The sequence below is a fragment of the Dendrobates tinctorius genome, unplaced genomic scaffold, assembly GCF_039654945.1.
Source record: "Dendrobates tinctorius isolate UK_male_01 unplaced genomic scaffold, ASM3965494v1 ptg000176l, whole genome shotgun sequence".
In the NCBI taxonomy this organism is placed as follows: Eukaryota; Metazoa; Chordata; class Amphibia; order Anura; family Dendrobatidae; genus Dendrobates; species Dendrobates tinctorius.
In genome coordinates this window covers 3,214-16,272 of record NW_027361843.1, presented here as the reverse complement: position 1 = coordinate 16,272, position 13,059 = coordinate 3,214, and the positions used below count along the sequence as shown (strand labels likewise).

General features: G+C 43.3%; 1 protein-coding gene across 1 annotated transcript in view; it reads right to left on the bottom strand.

Annotated features, from left to right (window-relative positions):
• Positions 1-10,741, bottom strand: part of PTPN12 (protein tyrosine phosphatase non-receptor type 12) — a 61,026-nt gene extending 50,285 nt beyond the window's left edge. Inside the window, exons 1-6 of the mRNA XM_073551402.1 lie at positions 10,600-10,741; positions 6,483-6,559; positions 4,766-4,861; positions 3,252-3,290; positions 1,690-1,761; positions 1,173-1,232 (exon numbers count right to left, since the gene is read on the bottom strand). Of these exons, the coding sequence (XP_073407503.1) occupies positions 1,173-1,232; positions 1,690-1,761; positions 3,252-3,290; positions 4,766-4,861; positions 6,483-6,559; positions 10,600-10,726 (471 nt within the window). The 5' untranslated portion in view covers positions 10,727-10,741. The remainder of the gene's footprint in view (positions 1-1,172; positions 1,233-1,689; positions 1,762-3,251; positions 3,291-4,765; positions 4,862-6,482; positions 6,560-10,599) is intronic.
• Between the last annotated feature and the right edge of the window lie 2,318 nt (positions 10,742-13,059).

Below are 13,059 nucleotides of genomic sequence, written 5' to 3'. Positions count from 1 at the left end.
TACAGAATGACAAGGATTAAAATATACGGTACATTCTTTGTCATATTAAAAAATACCAAAGCCGTTTCTTCCATAAAGAGCATTTCACAACCAATTGCACATATGGGAGAGCAATCAGGTATTTGGCTTTACATCACTTGGTGGTCACCAAGCATAAAATGTCAGAATTCCCCTATTTACAAATGCAAGGTCTGTGAATGGTAAGGATACCACCTTGTTAAACAGTGGCAGTGGTGAGGACCTGTGCTTCTGGAATACTGATATAATTGAAGTCACATGGAGCATTTACTCCGCAACTCTGTAAGGAGCTGGTAATGTTGCACAGCTGGCAGTGAGGCAGGGCTATGTCTACAGTATGTCTGGCACTTTACAGGATTTTGTCATATGTCAAATGACAGATTTTAACCATTGTGTTTCTCTGCTCATAGTTCTGTGGGTTTGATGGGTTATGACTCGTCTTGTTTTTTCTATGTTGCATACTTATAAATTAGTAAAAGACAAAAAAAAAAAAAAAATCACATCCCATATACATTTGTTAAGATAAAGTGGACAACCCCTTTAATATACACTGCTCAATAAAATAAAGGCAACACATAAAAAACACAATGTAACTCCAAGTCAATCACACTTCTGCGAAAACAACCTGTCCAGTTATGAAGCAACACCGATTACGAATCAATTTTCTCCTGCTGTTGTGCAAATGGAATTGGCAACAGGTAGAAATGATAGGAAAATAGCAAGACAACCCCTATAAAGAAGTGGTTCTGCAAGTGGTGACTACAGACCATTTCTCGGTTCTCATCCTTTTTGGCTGTTTTGGTTACTTTTGCATTTTGTTATTGCTCTCACCCCTAGATATACTGTACAGTAGCATGAGACAGTGCCTACAACCCACAGAAGTTGCTCAGGTAGTGCAGCTCATCCAGGACGGCACATCAATGTGAGCTGTGGCAAGAAAGGTAACAGCAGTTGCCATAAGTATCAGCCACAACAAACTTGCCTGTGGGGCAGCTGCTCATAATGCCTAAATGTTTTACCAAGGTTCATGCAAAGATGATGCCTTAGTGAGACAACTCCTTAAGTGATCTGTTATTTGCATCATCATTCAGGACACAACCATCTTAAAGAAAATGAAGACTGTGATTGTTGGCCCAATATCGTACAAAACTTACATTCTGGAATTCCACCGTAAGTGTTCTAACAAAGTAATCTTTTCTGGACTGTTCTTCCTCCTACAGAATATAAAAAGACAGAATTATCCAGTCTATTAGTAACATCCATGGCTAGAGATGATCAAAAAGATTTGCTTCACCCTAATCCAGTGATCACATCAGTAGTCTTTGCCTGTCAGACCAAGACCCTACAAACCTGGAATCCGGAATCCTTGGCACCTTTTCATCAGTAGGTCCAGTATGGCGTCATCGTTTTCAATGGGCCTACCAATTAGTAGAGGCACTGGGGATACCAGCAAGCAGGGGTTTGCATATCTATGGTCTGGCTGCCAAAGACTACCAAAACGGCTGACGGGGCCAGGGTCCTGTGTATTTTTTGATCAACTCTTAAATGACTTACTACACAAACATGAAATAGTGCAGCAGTGTTACATTTAGTCGGTAGCTCTACATACAGGTAGTGCTGAACGCGTGACACTACACCTAAAATACAACCTCCTCATGAAGGTATACTTACACAAGAAATATGAAAAGTTCCAAACGTTAAAGCTTGTTCTCCAAAATTTGGATAATAGCGCTCACATTTTTTCTGTTAAAACACAAAAAAAAAAAAAAAATATATATATATATATATATATATATATATATATATTTGTTAAAACTACAGTATTCTAGCTGCTGATTAGCAAGTAACTGTTACCTTTATGGACAATATTAAAATCTTACAAGTGGAAAAATCAGTCACTGGGGTATTCAGTCGCAAAATGTGGAAATGACACATGGCATAAGAGAATTACAGTGCTTAATATAATACTGAAATCAATCCCTTTACGAATAGACTTCCAGTAATTACTATGCTGGGATGCAGGGAATTGCATTTTCCTCACCATTTCCCTGAAATAGCTAATGGCACAATACACACTACCATGGTGTGCTGATGGACAGAGCAACACCAATAAACGGCAGCAAGTATTTCACTTGAGATCCCTGTGGGGAAATCTGAGACTCCTCACACCCCAGATAGGTATTTATTGCATTGCTCCCACATGTAGGTTAGGACTGTATTTCACAAAAAAAAAAAAAAGTGAAATTCGAGCAAATTTAAAAAGATTATTACACAAAAAAAAAAAAAAAAGATTGACTGAAAGGAGTCAAAGAATATGTTAGACTCTGATAGGAGTACAGCGTTCCACCTGCTCACGGACCGATAGGCGGCTGTGTATACAGGTACAGAAGGAAGACATCACTCACCATTGAGGGCAGTGTGGGAGCACTCCACTCGGGTATCTAGGGAATTCTGGTGCCATTTTGGCTTACTGTAGAGCAAGTCAGACCCCATACTGTGATTCTTTGATTATTTTTATTAGCCACTTATAGATTCATTTTTCCTCCATAGAATATTATGAAGATCGCCACAAACACCAGGTGTTTTTCGCACTGTCATGTGTTTGACAGCGCCGCAAACATTGCCTCTGATCGGCAGCAAAAATCACTACCAGCGGTCAGACAGCCACGGTTCCCATGCTGTCAAATGAGACACCGATCAGAGGCAATGGATGTCGCAATGTCATACAAGCGACAGCGTGGCAAACACTACATATTCAGCCTCCCCATTCAAGTACAGTGTTCGGGTACCCAAACCAGAATTTTTTTTTTAACTGTTCATCCAAACTTGAACATCCTGGGGTCCGCCCATCTCTAGATTTACGTGCTCTACTAACAGTATACTGCTATAGGCACTGCATTCATCAAGCTCCGATACCTCATTAAACATGACTCCACATTTTGCCATCACATGTTACACATGACAGTAATTTCCTTCAAGCGTCCACAACAGGAGGAACTGCAAAGAAACATTCGTGTTTCCTCTCCCTTGTCACATTTACTTAGGGCAAAAAGCTTAAGATCTCGTAATCTAACCCAAGATTATGCTTCATAAATGGCCTCTATCCCGAGCAGGCTTCAGCTTCTAGGTCCCACATTGTAGTTGGTCAGAAGCAGTTAAAGGAAATCCTGCATTACTCAAACCCCAAAGGAAGTGCAGATTCATGCAACTCACGATGTCTCCACAATACATACCCTTCCCATTTCAAATTCACGACAAGCCATTACAATTATCTGGAAATTGAAGATAGAAAAAGTCACATTAGTTTAATTAAAACAATATATTTTTTCCCTCCACATTATTTCAAATGGCTCAATCATTACATTGATACAAGAAAAACCTGTGTATTATACATTTGTCTGTGAAACAAGATCACTCTTGTAACTTAATGCTACTGCTCACATGCACCTTAAAGGGGTGGTCTGGTCAGATGGTAGTGATGACCTGTCCTTAGGACATCAGATCAGGATGGTTCTCTTCGATAGGAGCTGCTGCTGAGTACTACACAATGAAAAGAGCTATGCAGTGCAGCTCCATTCACAGTACATCCATACGTTTATCTATGGGGGAGCCGATCTAATAGTGACGACCGATTCTACAGGCAAGGCCAGTTTCACATTTGCGTATGGAGGAACTGCGGACTTCCATTGTGAAGCTCCGCCCACAGCCGCACCTCCTCCGGTCAGCTCCGCCTCCGTCAGCATGCGATCTGCGTACCCTATCTTTAGCATTAGGTACGCAGGCCATGCCAGTGTATGCGGATGCCTCCGCATGCATCATTTTGACGGTGCAGCAACCACACCAAAATGCAACACGTTGCATTCGGTGCAAGTCGCAGCACCGTCAAAACGACACATGCAGAGGCATCAGCATACATCGGCACGGCCTGCGTACCTAATGCTAAAGATAGGGTACGCAGGCCGAATGTCGACGGAAGCGGAGCTGACCGGAGGAGGTGCGGCTGTGGGCGAGCTTCACAGAGGAAGTCCGCAGCTCCTCCATACGCAAATGTGAAACCGGCCTAAGTCAGCAATATCATTTGACTGGATAAAACCTACAGGAGTATCACAGTGGAAAATGCACTACAAAAAAAAACTAAGATTCACCATGATTAAGGGTGCCATACCCATCACAAACGTGTAGGTACTACATGCTGATCAGGCGACATACGCAGCATGAATTGGCACGACGCCGACATGGAATCTACAACGCCAGGCCAGTTTATCCTGCAGATTTTTTTTCTGAGCATGTGAATGAGATCATGTAATCTTATCCACAATGCAGTCACTGTAATACGCAGCAGAAAATCCAGTGTGAATACACCACGTGGGAACACACCCTAATGACAATCTAAATGAACCATCCAATATTCTTTAAAAAAAAAAGAATAATATTTTTAGGAGGCAATCATTTTACATGGTTTTTGCATTGTTCCAAACCAAATACATAATATTCTTTCTGAACACAAACTCAATTGAAAAACTCTGTCTTCTATGTGTGAAAAGGATTAAAACCTGGAATGCATCATCTATGGAAGCTAAGAAAGGCATCCTTACATTTCTAAGGTAGAAACAATCACTGCTAATCTAGATCGGCACAAAACTATAGGGATCCGTCCTGAAAACCAGAATGGATCTAGGTAGGCAAAGCTGGATACTGTCTTATATCCTTCATGCTAAACAGAACACTTACATTTCTATTGACTTACCTTCACCTGATATTCCCAAATCATCCTCCAAAAATCTATTACTGTATTAGCTAAAGGCCCCTGCGTTGCTATATATGCTTTAGGGCCATGGACTCCCTGGAAAGAGAGAAAATGATTATGTAAAGCCGTATGCAACGCATATGGTAATCTGCACAGGTACCTGTGCCAAACAAAAAGATCACTGTGTACACAATTTAACGGTAATGTTTCCATTTCTCAAAGTCCATGTTAGACTTAAAGCAGATCTGTAACAAGATTTTACAATACAGACAGCCTCCACTAGCAAAATAAATCTTAGACCTGATGAGGCTGGTGTACCAAGTTCGAAAATCCATGTCAAAATGCATTTACAATCCTGATTATTAAGACTGGCTGGACTAATAAATTGCTAATTTTAATATCAGGAAGGAAAAGTTTGAAAAAAAAATATACAGCCATTCTGACATGATTTTCAAAGTAAACCAGCCTTATAAGGTCCACGAGATCTATTAATAGATGCAGTTTGCATTGTGAAGTATGGTAACAGATCCAATTCAAGATTAACATATTCACCAAGATATACCCAACAGACATCAATGTAAGGCGCTGATGGTGTCTCATGTGACGGATCAGGAGACAGACTTCAATTCTGTTGCTCTGCCACTGTAATGGAGGGCAGATGTGAACAGGGCCTAGCCACAACACTTTGTACAAAGAACTAGCAATAGATTTACTGTATATACTCGTGTATAAGCCAAGATTTTCAGCCCATTTTTTGGAGCTGAAAGTCCCACTCTCAGCTTATACACAGGTCATATACGTGGGGGTCGGCGGGGGGTGTCAGAGATCATACTTACCTGTCCTGCCGCGGTCTCTGCAGCCTCGCTTCTCCACTGTCTCCCTTCCTGTATTCAGCGGTCACATGGTACCGCTCATTACACTCATGAATATGCGCATATTCATGAGTGTAATGAGCGGTACTGCCTGACCACTGAAGACAGGAAGGGAGACAGTGGAGAAGCGAGGCAGCAGAGACCGCGGCAGGATGGGTGAGTATAGGATATTCACCTGTCCCCCAGTCCATTGCTGCTCACCGCTGTCTCTGCTGCATCCTGTGTCAGTGACATTTAGCCAGCAGGGGGCGCGGTGATGTGATTAGTGCGCGCTGCCCCTCTGCTGGCTGAACAGTCACTGACACAAGAAGCGGCAGACAGCAGCGATGGACCCAGGAGAGGAGAGTATGGCATTTTTTTTTTGCAGCATATGGGGGCATATTCTATGGAGCAGCATATGGGGGCATATTCTATGGAGCAGCATATGGGGGCATATTCTATGGAGCAGCATATGGGGGCATATTCTATGGAGCAGCATATGGGGGCATATTCTATGGAGCAGCATATGGGGGCATATTCTATGGATTCCACCCTCGGCTTATACACAAGTCAATACGTTTTCCCCGTTTTTTGTGGCAAAATTAGGTGGGTCGGCTTATACATGGGTATATATGGTATTACTCCCATGTGTTATTTGCATTTCCATATAGAATCACCTATGTGAGGCTACTAGGAAAGTGGAAGCTACATTGTACCGAAGGTAGATGCACACGATACAAGCCAAGCAGAGGTGATCCAGCCAGTGACCGGCGGCTGCCCTCGTTCTCTCCTATTGGCGTGTATGTCGAGATGATCAGCATATACCATAACATTGTGTGCACCAAGGCTACACGGACATGGCTTACCTTGATAAAATTTGCATTGATGTAGTCAGATTCATGAGGTGGAATTTTCAGTGCAAGTTTAACTCTACTGTGGTCAACTGTGTGAGTGACAAAAAGGGTTTACAATGTTAACACAGAGGAAGAGAAATATTCACATACGACGGATCTGGTGTCTCGCTCCCCGTGATTACAGGAGCCAGGAATGTAGGGCATGCTGGTTCCAGATCCCGATGGACTGACATTCAACCCTTTCACTGACAGCACAATTGTTATATCTTGAAAACGCAAAACTAAACCTGAATGATAAAACACATTAAAATAATATTTTCTGAAAGTGGGCATCTAATCCCACACTGAAAATTACACCTAGCACATTACACCTTAAAGGGAATCTATCAGTAAGATTAACCCTCCTAAGCCCTCTATATGGGCACGTAGGACATTGAAAGCTGAATATAATGACACCTTGATATCTGCAGTATGATGTCTTATTCCAGAGAGAAATGAACTTTTTTCTTATATGTAAATGACTGCCTCCAGAGCTTATTTTACATGAAGGGGAGTTACCAGTGTGATGGCTACCAGTGTGACGTGTGATGTCTTCACCAGTGTGATGGCCACCAATGTGACGTGTGATGTCTTCACCAGTGTGACAGCTACACCAGTGTGACGGCTACACCAGTGTGACGGCTACACCAGTGTGATGTGTGATGGCTACACCAGTGTGATGGCTACACCAGTGTGATGGCTACACCAGTGTGATGGCTACACCAGTGTGATGGCTACACCAGTGTGATGGCTACACCAGTGTGATGGCTACACCAGTGTGATGGCTACACCAGTGTGATGGCTACACCAGTGTGATGTGTTAAGGATACCAGTGTGATGGCCACTCTGCTCTCACTGCAGAGCTTGGTGTAATTATACCTGACACATCTGCAGGTTCCTCAGAGCTTCCATCTCACAGGCAGCGTTACAATGCAGCAGAGCTGTGAGAGCTGCAGCACATCTGTTTGTAAGGAGACAATTTAGTTCTACTACTCTAAGTGTTGATCACATGTTACACACTGGTGACTCTCCCTAGCATTTATAAGCAGCTCTGGAGGCAGATTCTCATGCTGATCAGTGTCAGACCCATAGTTCTTAACACCTCATTTCCATATAAGAAAACACTCCCATGCAGGCATTTTGCACACTGCTCAGCTTTCAAGGTTGATGACACCAGTAGAACAGCTGTGGGGGAAGGAGAGTTGACCAGGAGCTACGGCTACCCTTAACTATATTGGGGCAAGAAAAATGTGGAATTCTCTGGAATAAGACATTGGATTGTAGATATCAAGGTATTGTTTTTTTCTACTTTCTATGACCTACATGCCCATATCGCCTGCTTAGGGGGGTTGATCCTACTGAGAAATTCCCCTTAGTGTAATTTTGTATTAAACAGTAACATTATGTAGAAAAAAAAAAAAAAAAAAAAGTACAAATTTTAAGTTTGGGGATCAGTGTCAGACCCAGGCCGAAGGCAGCTAAAACGAAAAGTTCAGGATGTGAGTAGAGAACCCCAGTCAGTGAAAAAAATGACAGCACAGATGGCATCTTAATGCTGTTCAATTTTTTCACTGACCCATAGACTTTCATCACAGAGTTTGATTTGATCCGACACTAGGATCCATATAGGACATGTCTGATTTTGCCTGGACCTCTCTGTCCACAAAAAAAAAAAAAAGAAAAAAAATTCACTAGCATATGAACAACCCTATAGACTATCACACGTACGAGCGCCATCCATAAGGAATACTGGTAGCACTCATGTGAAAACTGCAGTGTGAATGATGCCTAAAGAAAAGATTCTGGACTCTGAAGGCAGTCCATCAGCACAAACGACTGCAAACCAACCACAGATGCTCAGAGCACCACTGTTGTTGACCAATCTACTAGCAGGAGAGCAGGCTACAGAACCCCACCAGCACAACTAAACTACGCTGCTTTTATAACCCTCTTACAAATAACTGGGATTTTTGGCTCACTAAGGTCCCATTTTTGTCTATCACAGACCGGAGGGGGGGACGCTATACAAAACAGCCGAGCATGTCTAGCTTTGTCATTTTTGCCACTGGATGGAGATTTTCCCCTCAGCTGTAAAATGCTGAGCTGTGTTGTCCAAGGAGATAACAGTTCTTAAGATGTCAAAATGTGAAAGAATAAAACTTTGTCAGAGATGATGTAGATGATCAGAGAAGGGGGCTGGCTTAAACAATAGTCGGAGCCAGCCAGACCCTTCATCAGATGCCAACACAATAATGGAGGAGAAAATCTCCTTCCCCTGTTTTGGAACAAATGCTAAAGCACTGGTCCACACTGCTGGGTTACATAGGCTAGGCGGTTTGTAGTGTCCGTATAGGAAAGTGAGATGATCTGCAGACATATACGGGCCAGACAGAGAGCACACTGTCAGCCTTCGTCTGGTGACTGGCTGCCTATGGAGATGTTACAGTACATGTCTGTAAAGGCTTCCATACATATACAGTGGCTCGGTGCATGGACGCAGTGGGCCCCTAGCCAACATTATCTTAAATTTTGACAACTACTAAAAGCACTTTTTTACTTTGACAGTACCCCTCCAAAATTGGATTGTTGCTCTTCAAATTTAGCATTCAGTCCCATCCTGATTGGGAACAGTAGGGATAGAAAGAACCACAAATACACTGTTACACTTGTATCGAAGCTTCCCAAAACAGATTTGCAAAAATGACCCAAAAATTGTTAGGTTATGTGGCCACGATCCGGAAGTAGCAGCGTTCTTGATGCAGAGTAATCTCGCTGCCTTCTATTGAACACAGGTATATGTGCATGTGTTCACTGGACGGGGCAGATTTAAATATATTCTATTGATTACATGTCTGTTGTCTCCACAAGAGATACGGACATGCTGCGGACCTGAAGGACATGCTGCATTCAGCCTCGGAGTGATCAGCAGGTGCACAGACACAGAGTGGACAGGGAATTTCTACGTATCCCATTCACTATGCTGTCACAGCTGCCTGCTGCGGGATTGATGCTGCAAAAAGAAGGAGTGTCAAACCCGCAGCAATGCCTGGTCGTGGGCACGGACCCAGAACAGTATGTATAGTAGGACACTTGTTCCGAAATCCGAGCTCACACTTGCATTACTAGGAACATGACTCTACTTTGTCGCCCATCCCCGGTGTCCATCGAGTGACAGTCACAGCATTGGGATTTCAATTTATTCCAGAAAAAAATATGACACAGATGTGAACAGAGTCTAAACCTGTCTTCACTTTCTTTTCCTGCAGTTGTACTGACACTAACCCCGACGCACCATCACACTACACAATGAAGCCACTCATTATTTCTTATATGTGTTACACGTACCCTGACGGAAATATACCTTTAGGAACTATTACTATATCAGAGCTCATCTGCACAGTGGGAGGCCTAGTCCGGTATCATTCTTCTACTATGATTAAATGCTAGAGAGGACCGAAAGTACCAATGACTCCCTGTTAACTCCTGGAGAGCGAAAGTTGGTTAAAAGGGTGACAATGGTATCTGTTACAGTGACAGAAGAAAGGGAAAAAGTGCGCTAAGTGTGGCCGCTGTCAATCATGGACCAAAGGAACCGTAATTTATTTAAAATCGGGCATCTGCTACACCGTCCCTTACTGCCCCCAAAACTGAATGGGATGCACAAAGGGCTGAAGCTGAGCTTACATGGGAAAAGCTGCAGATACTGTCACCAGGTTTAAGCTCCCATCAATAACAGCATACATTAGAGCAAAAATCGTTATTCTAATGTTGGGCTTCCTGGGCTGCTTGCTGTAGTTTTGATACAAGATTCTTATTTGCTGCAGTTCCGCTAGTTCTCTGAATGATGAGCTCCTGCAATGTGGTCCCTGATATTCAGGAAATGCCTAGCAGATATAGCAGGGATTATTATAAAGGGCACAGTAAGTGACACAGTGCTGGAATCAGGGTCTCCGTCCCCATCGCTTGCTGTCCTGAGATCAAGAAGCAGAAACCTGGTGACAGATTTCGGAGCACGGACACCTATCCATTTTTAGCCTGAAAACCTGCACCAGAACATTAAGGTTCCCCCACACAATGGACACTGACTTACATGGCAGGATATCTTTATATCTGTTCTTTTTGACATTTTCTTCTTTTTCTCCAGTGATTGTCGGGTAAATCTTCTCCGTTCTGTATTTTGTGGACAGCCTTCTTAATCTCTGTAAAAAAGACGACATGGATACAATATTACTGGCAAATCGGAGAGCCTCGATTAAACCATGGTAAAATGTATAGTATCAGATGGGATGATGAAAAGCGCCAAGTCTAATTTGTTATAATGACTGCATTAGTTTAGAACCCGTCACCATGCAAACGTTGTCCAACTTCGTACAGGTCGGGAAAAGACTTTAGGACGTCTGTGAATCACAGTCAGTGCGGAGAAAGGCCGCGGCCCTGCCAACCAAACCCAGCGGCCATAGGTAGGCTGTCAGACTGGGGCCAGGAGACCTGCGGCCGGTCTGTGCCCTGTACTCTGCTGCATAAAATCCATGGATTCCACAGAGGTGCACATGGCGGTGTCACTCACTGGCTGGTGACCGTCCCTGTATGAGCATGTATGGAGATACCACCCAAAATTAGAAGGGATCCAATTAAATACAATTCATAGGCGTTCTCCACTGCTATACTGAACAGGTATCTAGTAAGATATCAATGTCCTTTCCACAAGATGGGTCATCAATAGCAGATGAGTGCTGGTTGACCCTCGGCACCCCCACCGATGGTGGGCTGACTTGACGTAAACGATATACAGAGTGTAGCCGCCATTGCCAGATATGGAAGATCAGTTCCTATGAAAACCATAAGGGCAAGTTCACACCAGGCGTTTTTTCAACCTTTTCTTTCTGCAGCAAAAAAACTGATCTCTTCGCAGGAAAGAAGCTATAGAAAAAAAAAAAAAAAAGAAAAGCTTGTTTTCCTTGTTTTTTCTTGCGGTTTTGGCATGCTAGATCCTGTCTTGTGCACGCTGATGAACGTTTACTGTTGAAAAAAAAATCCTATTCTACAGAATCTGGTTTTGGCAAAAAAACGCAGCAAAACCTGATACCTGTGCTTTTGGTGTGTTTTTCAGCTCCCACTCATTTCAATGGGAGAAAAATGCTGAACAAATGCTGAAAAAAAAAAAAAAAAAAAACATGCAAAGCACAAAAATCCTGAGGACAAAAAAACCGTGTGCATGAGATTTCTGAAATCTCAGACTTTGCTGGTACTGTAAAACGCAGCTGAAAATTCGCATGAAAAAAGCGCTGCAAAAACCCCCAGTGTGAACTTAGCCTAAAAGACATTTGTAGATCACACAGTATATTAAGCTTGACTGCCAATCATTACCTGGGATATTATTTATGCACCACACATCTACTATTAAACCCAAGGAACACCAGGGCCATTGGCAAGAATGTGCATTAGTGCAGCAACATGACTGGAAGCCAGTGTATCGCTACAGCCGCATTAACCCTCTATATATGCAGCAAACAGAGATCCGGAAAACATACAATCATCAGAGATAGTGGAAGGGGACATTGTGCAACACTGAACATTGGGCAATTTTTCATTACGGAAAGACCATTTATTAGCAGGAACCAGAATCATGTCAATCTTTAGCTGCCCAGGAACGTTGCATTACGCCATGGGGTCACTGTTGCACTGGTGGCCAAAGCATGAGCAGTGACGACGGCAGATAACGGATTGAGACATCAATGGTATTTTCTGTAGAAATCGGGTAGGTCGTCATTGCACGGGGTTGAGGGGGAGGGAAATGCGATAGGATATGGTTTCCATATCTGATGCTTTGTTTCACAGCAGTGATTTCTGCCAACCCAGAGAGGCAATACTTCATTTTCTACATTTCCATTTGTTGGTTGTGGATAATATAAATGGCCATCAGAGACAGACGTTACAATGTGAAATAAAGGCATCAAGGGGCTGAGGGATGGAAAAGGCCAGGAGGATCACTAGCCTGCCCCCCTATTAGAGATCCACTGAGGTCACAGTATGACTGCAGCAGCTGGAAAACAAGGCACACGCCAGTCCTGCTTACTCACGAGACGGGTGACCAGCCTTTACCACATATGGCATGAAGGATGTCACTGTCAGTGGAACAATTGAGAGCGGCAAAACTCTGCTTCCTGCTTTCACAGTGGTCTCACGGCGCAGGCAGGACAGGCCTCCTATGGGGTCCACACGAACACTCACAGGCATGGCGTCTGTGGGGGAAACGTACACACTACATAGGAGTAAGGTTTCTAGGAGAGCTGGTGACAACCATTATGGCCGTCTTATCAGCCCCTAAACGAGTCGGCCTCCATTTTCATGGACACTTGAAAACTTTTACATACAAAGAAAGAGAAGTAGAGTTCTACGAGAGCTTGGGGATTTGGATGTAATATTTGTTGCTTTGTTCTTATTTTAGGTGAGGGGTGTCACAACGTAGCTAAAGGGAAGTAGAGAGGGCATGACCATCCATGTACAGCCGCTCAGCGGTCTGATGGCGAGGGCCTGCCGTATAAACCAC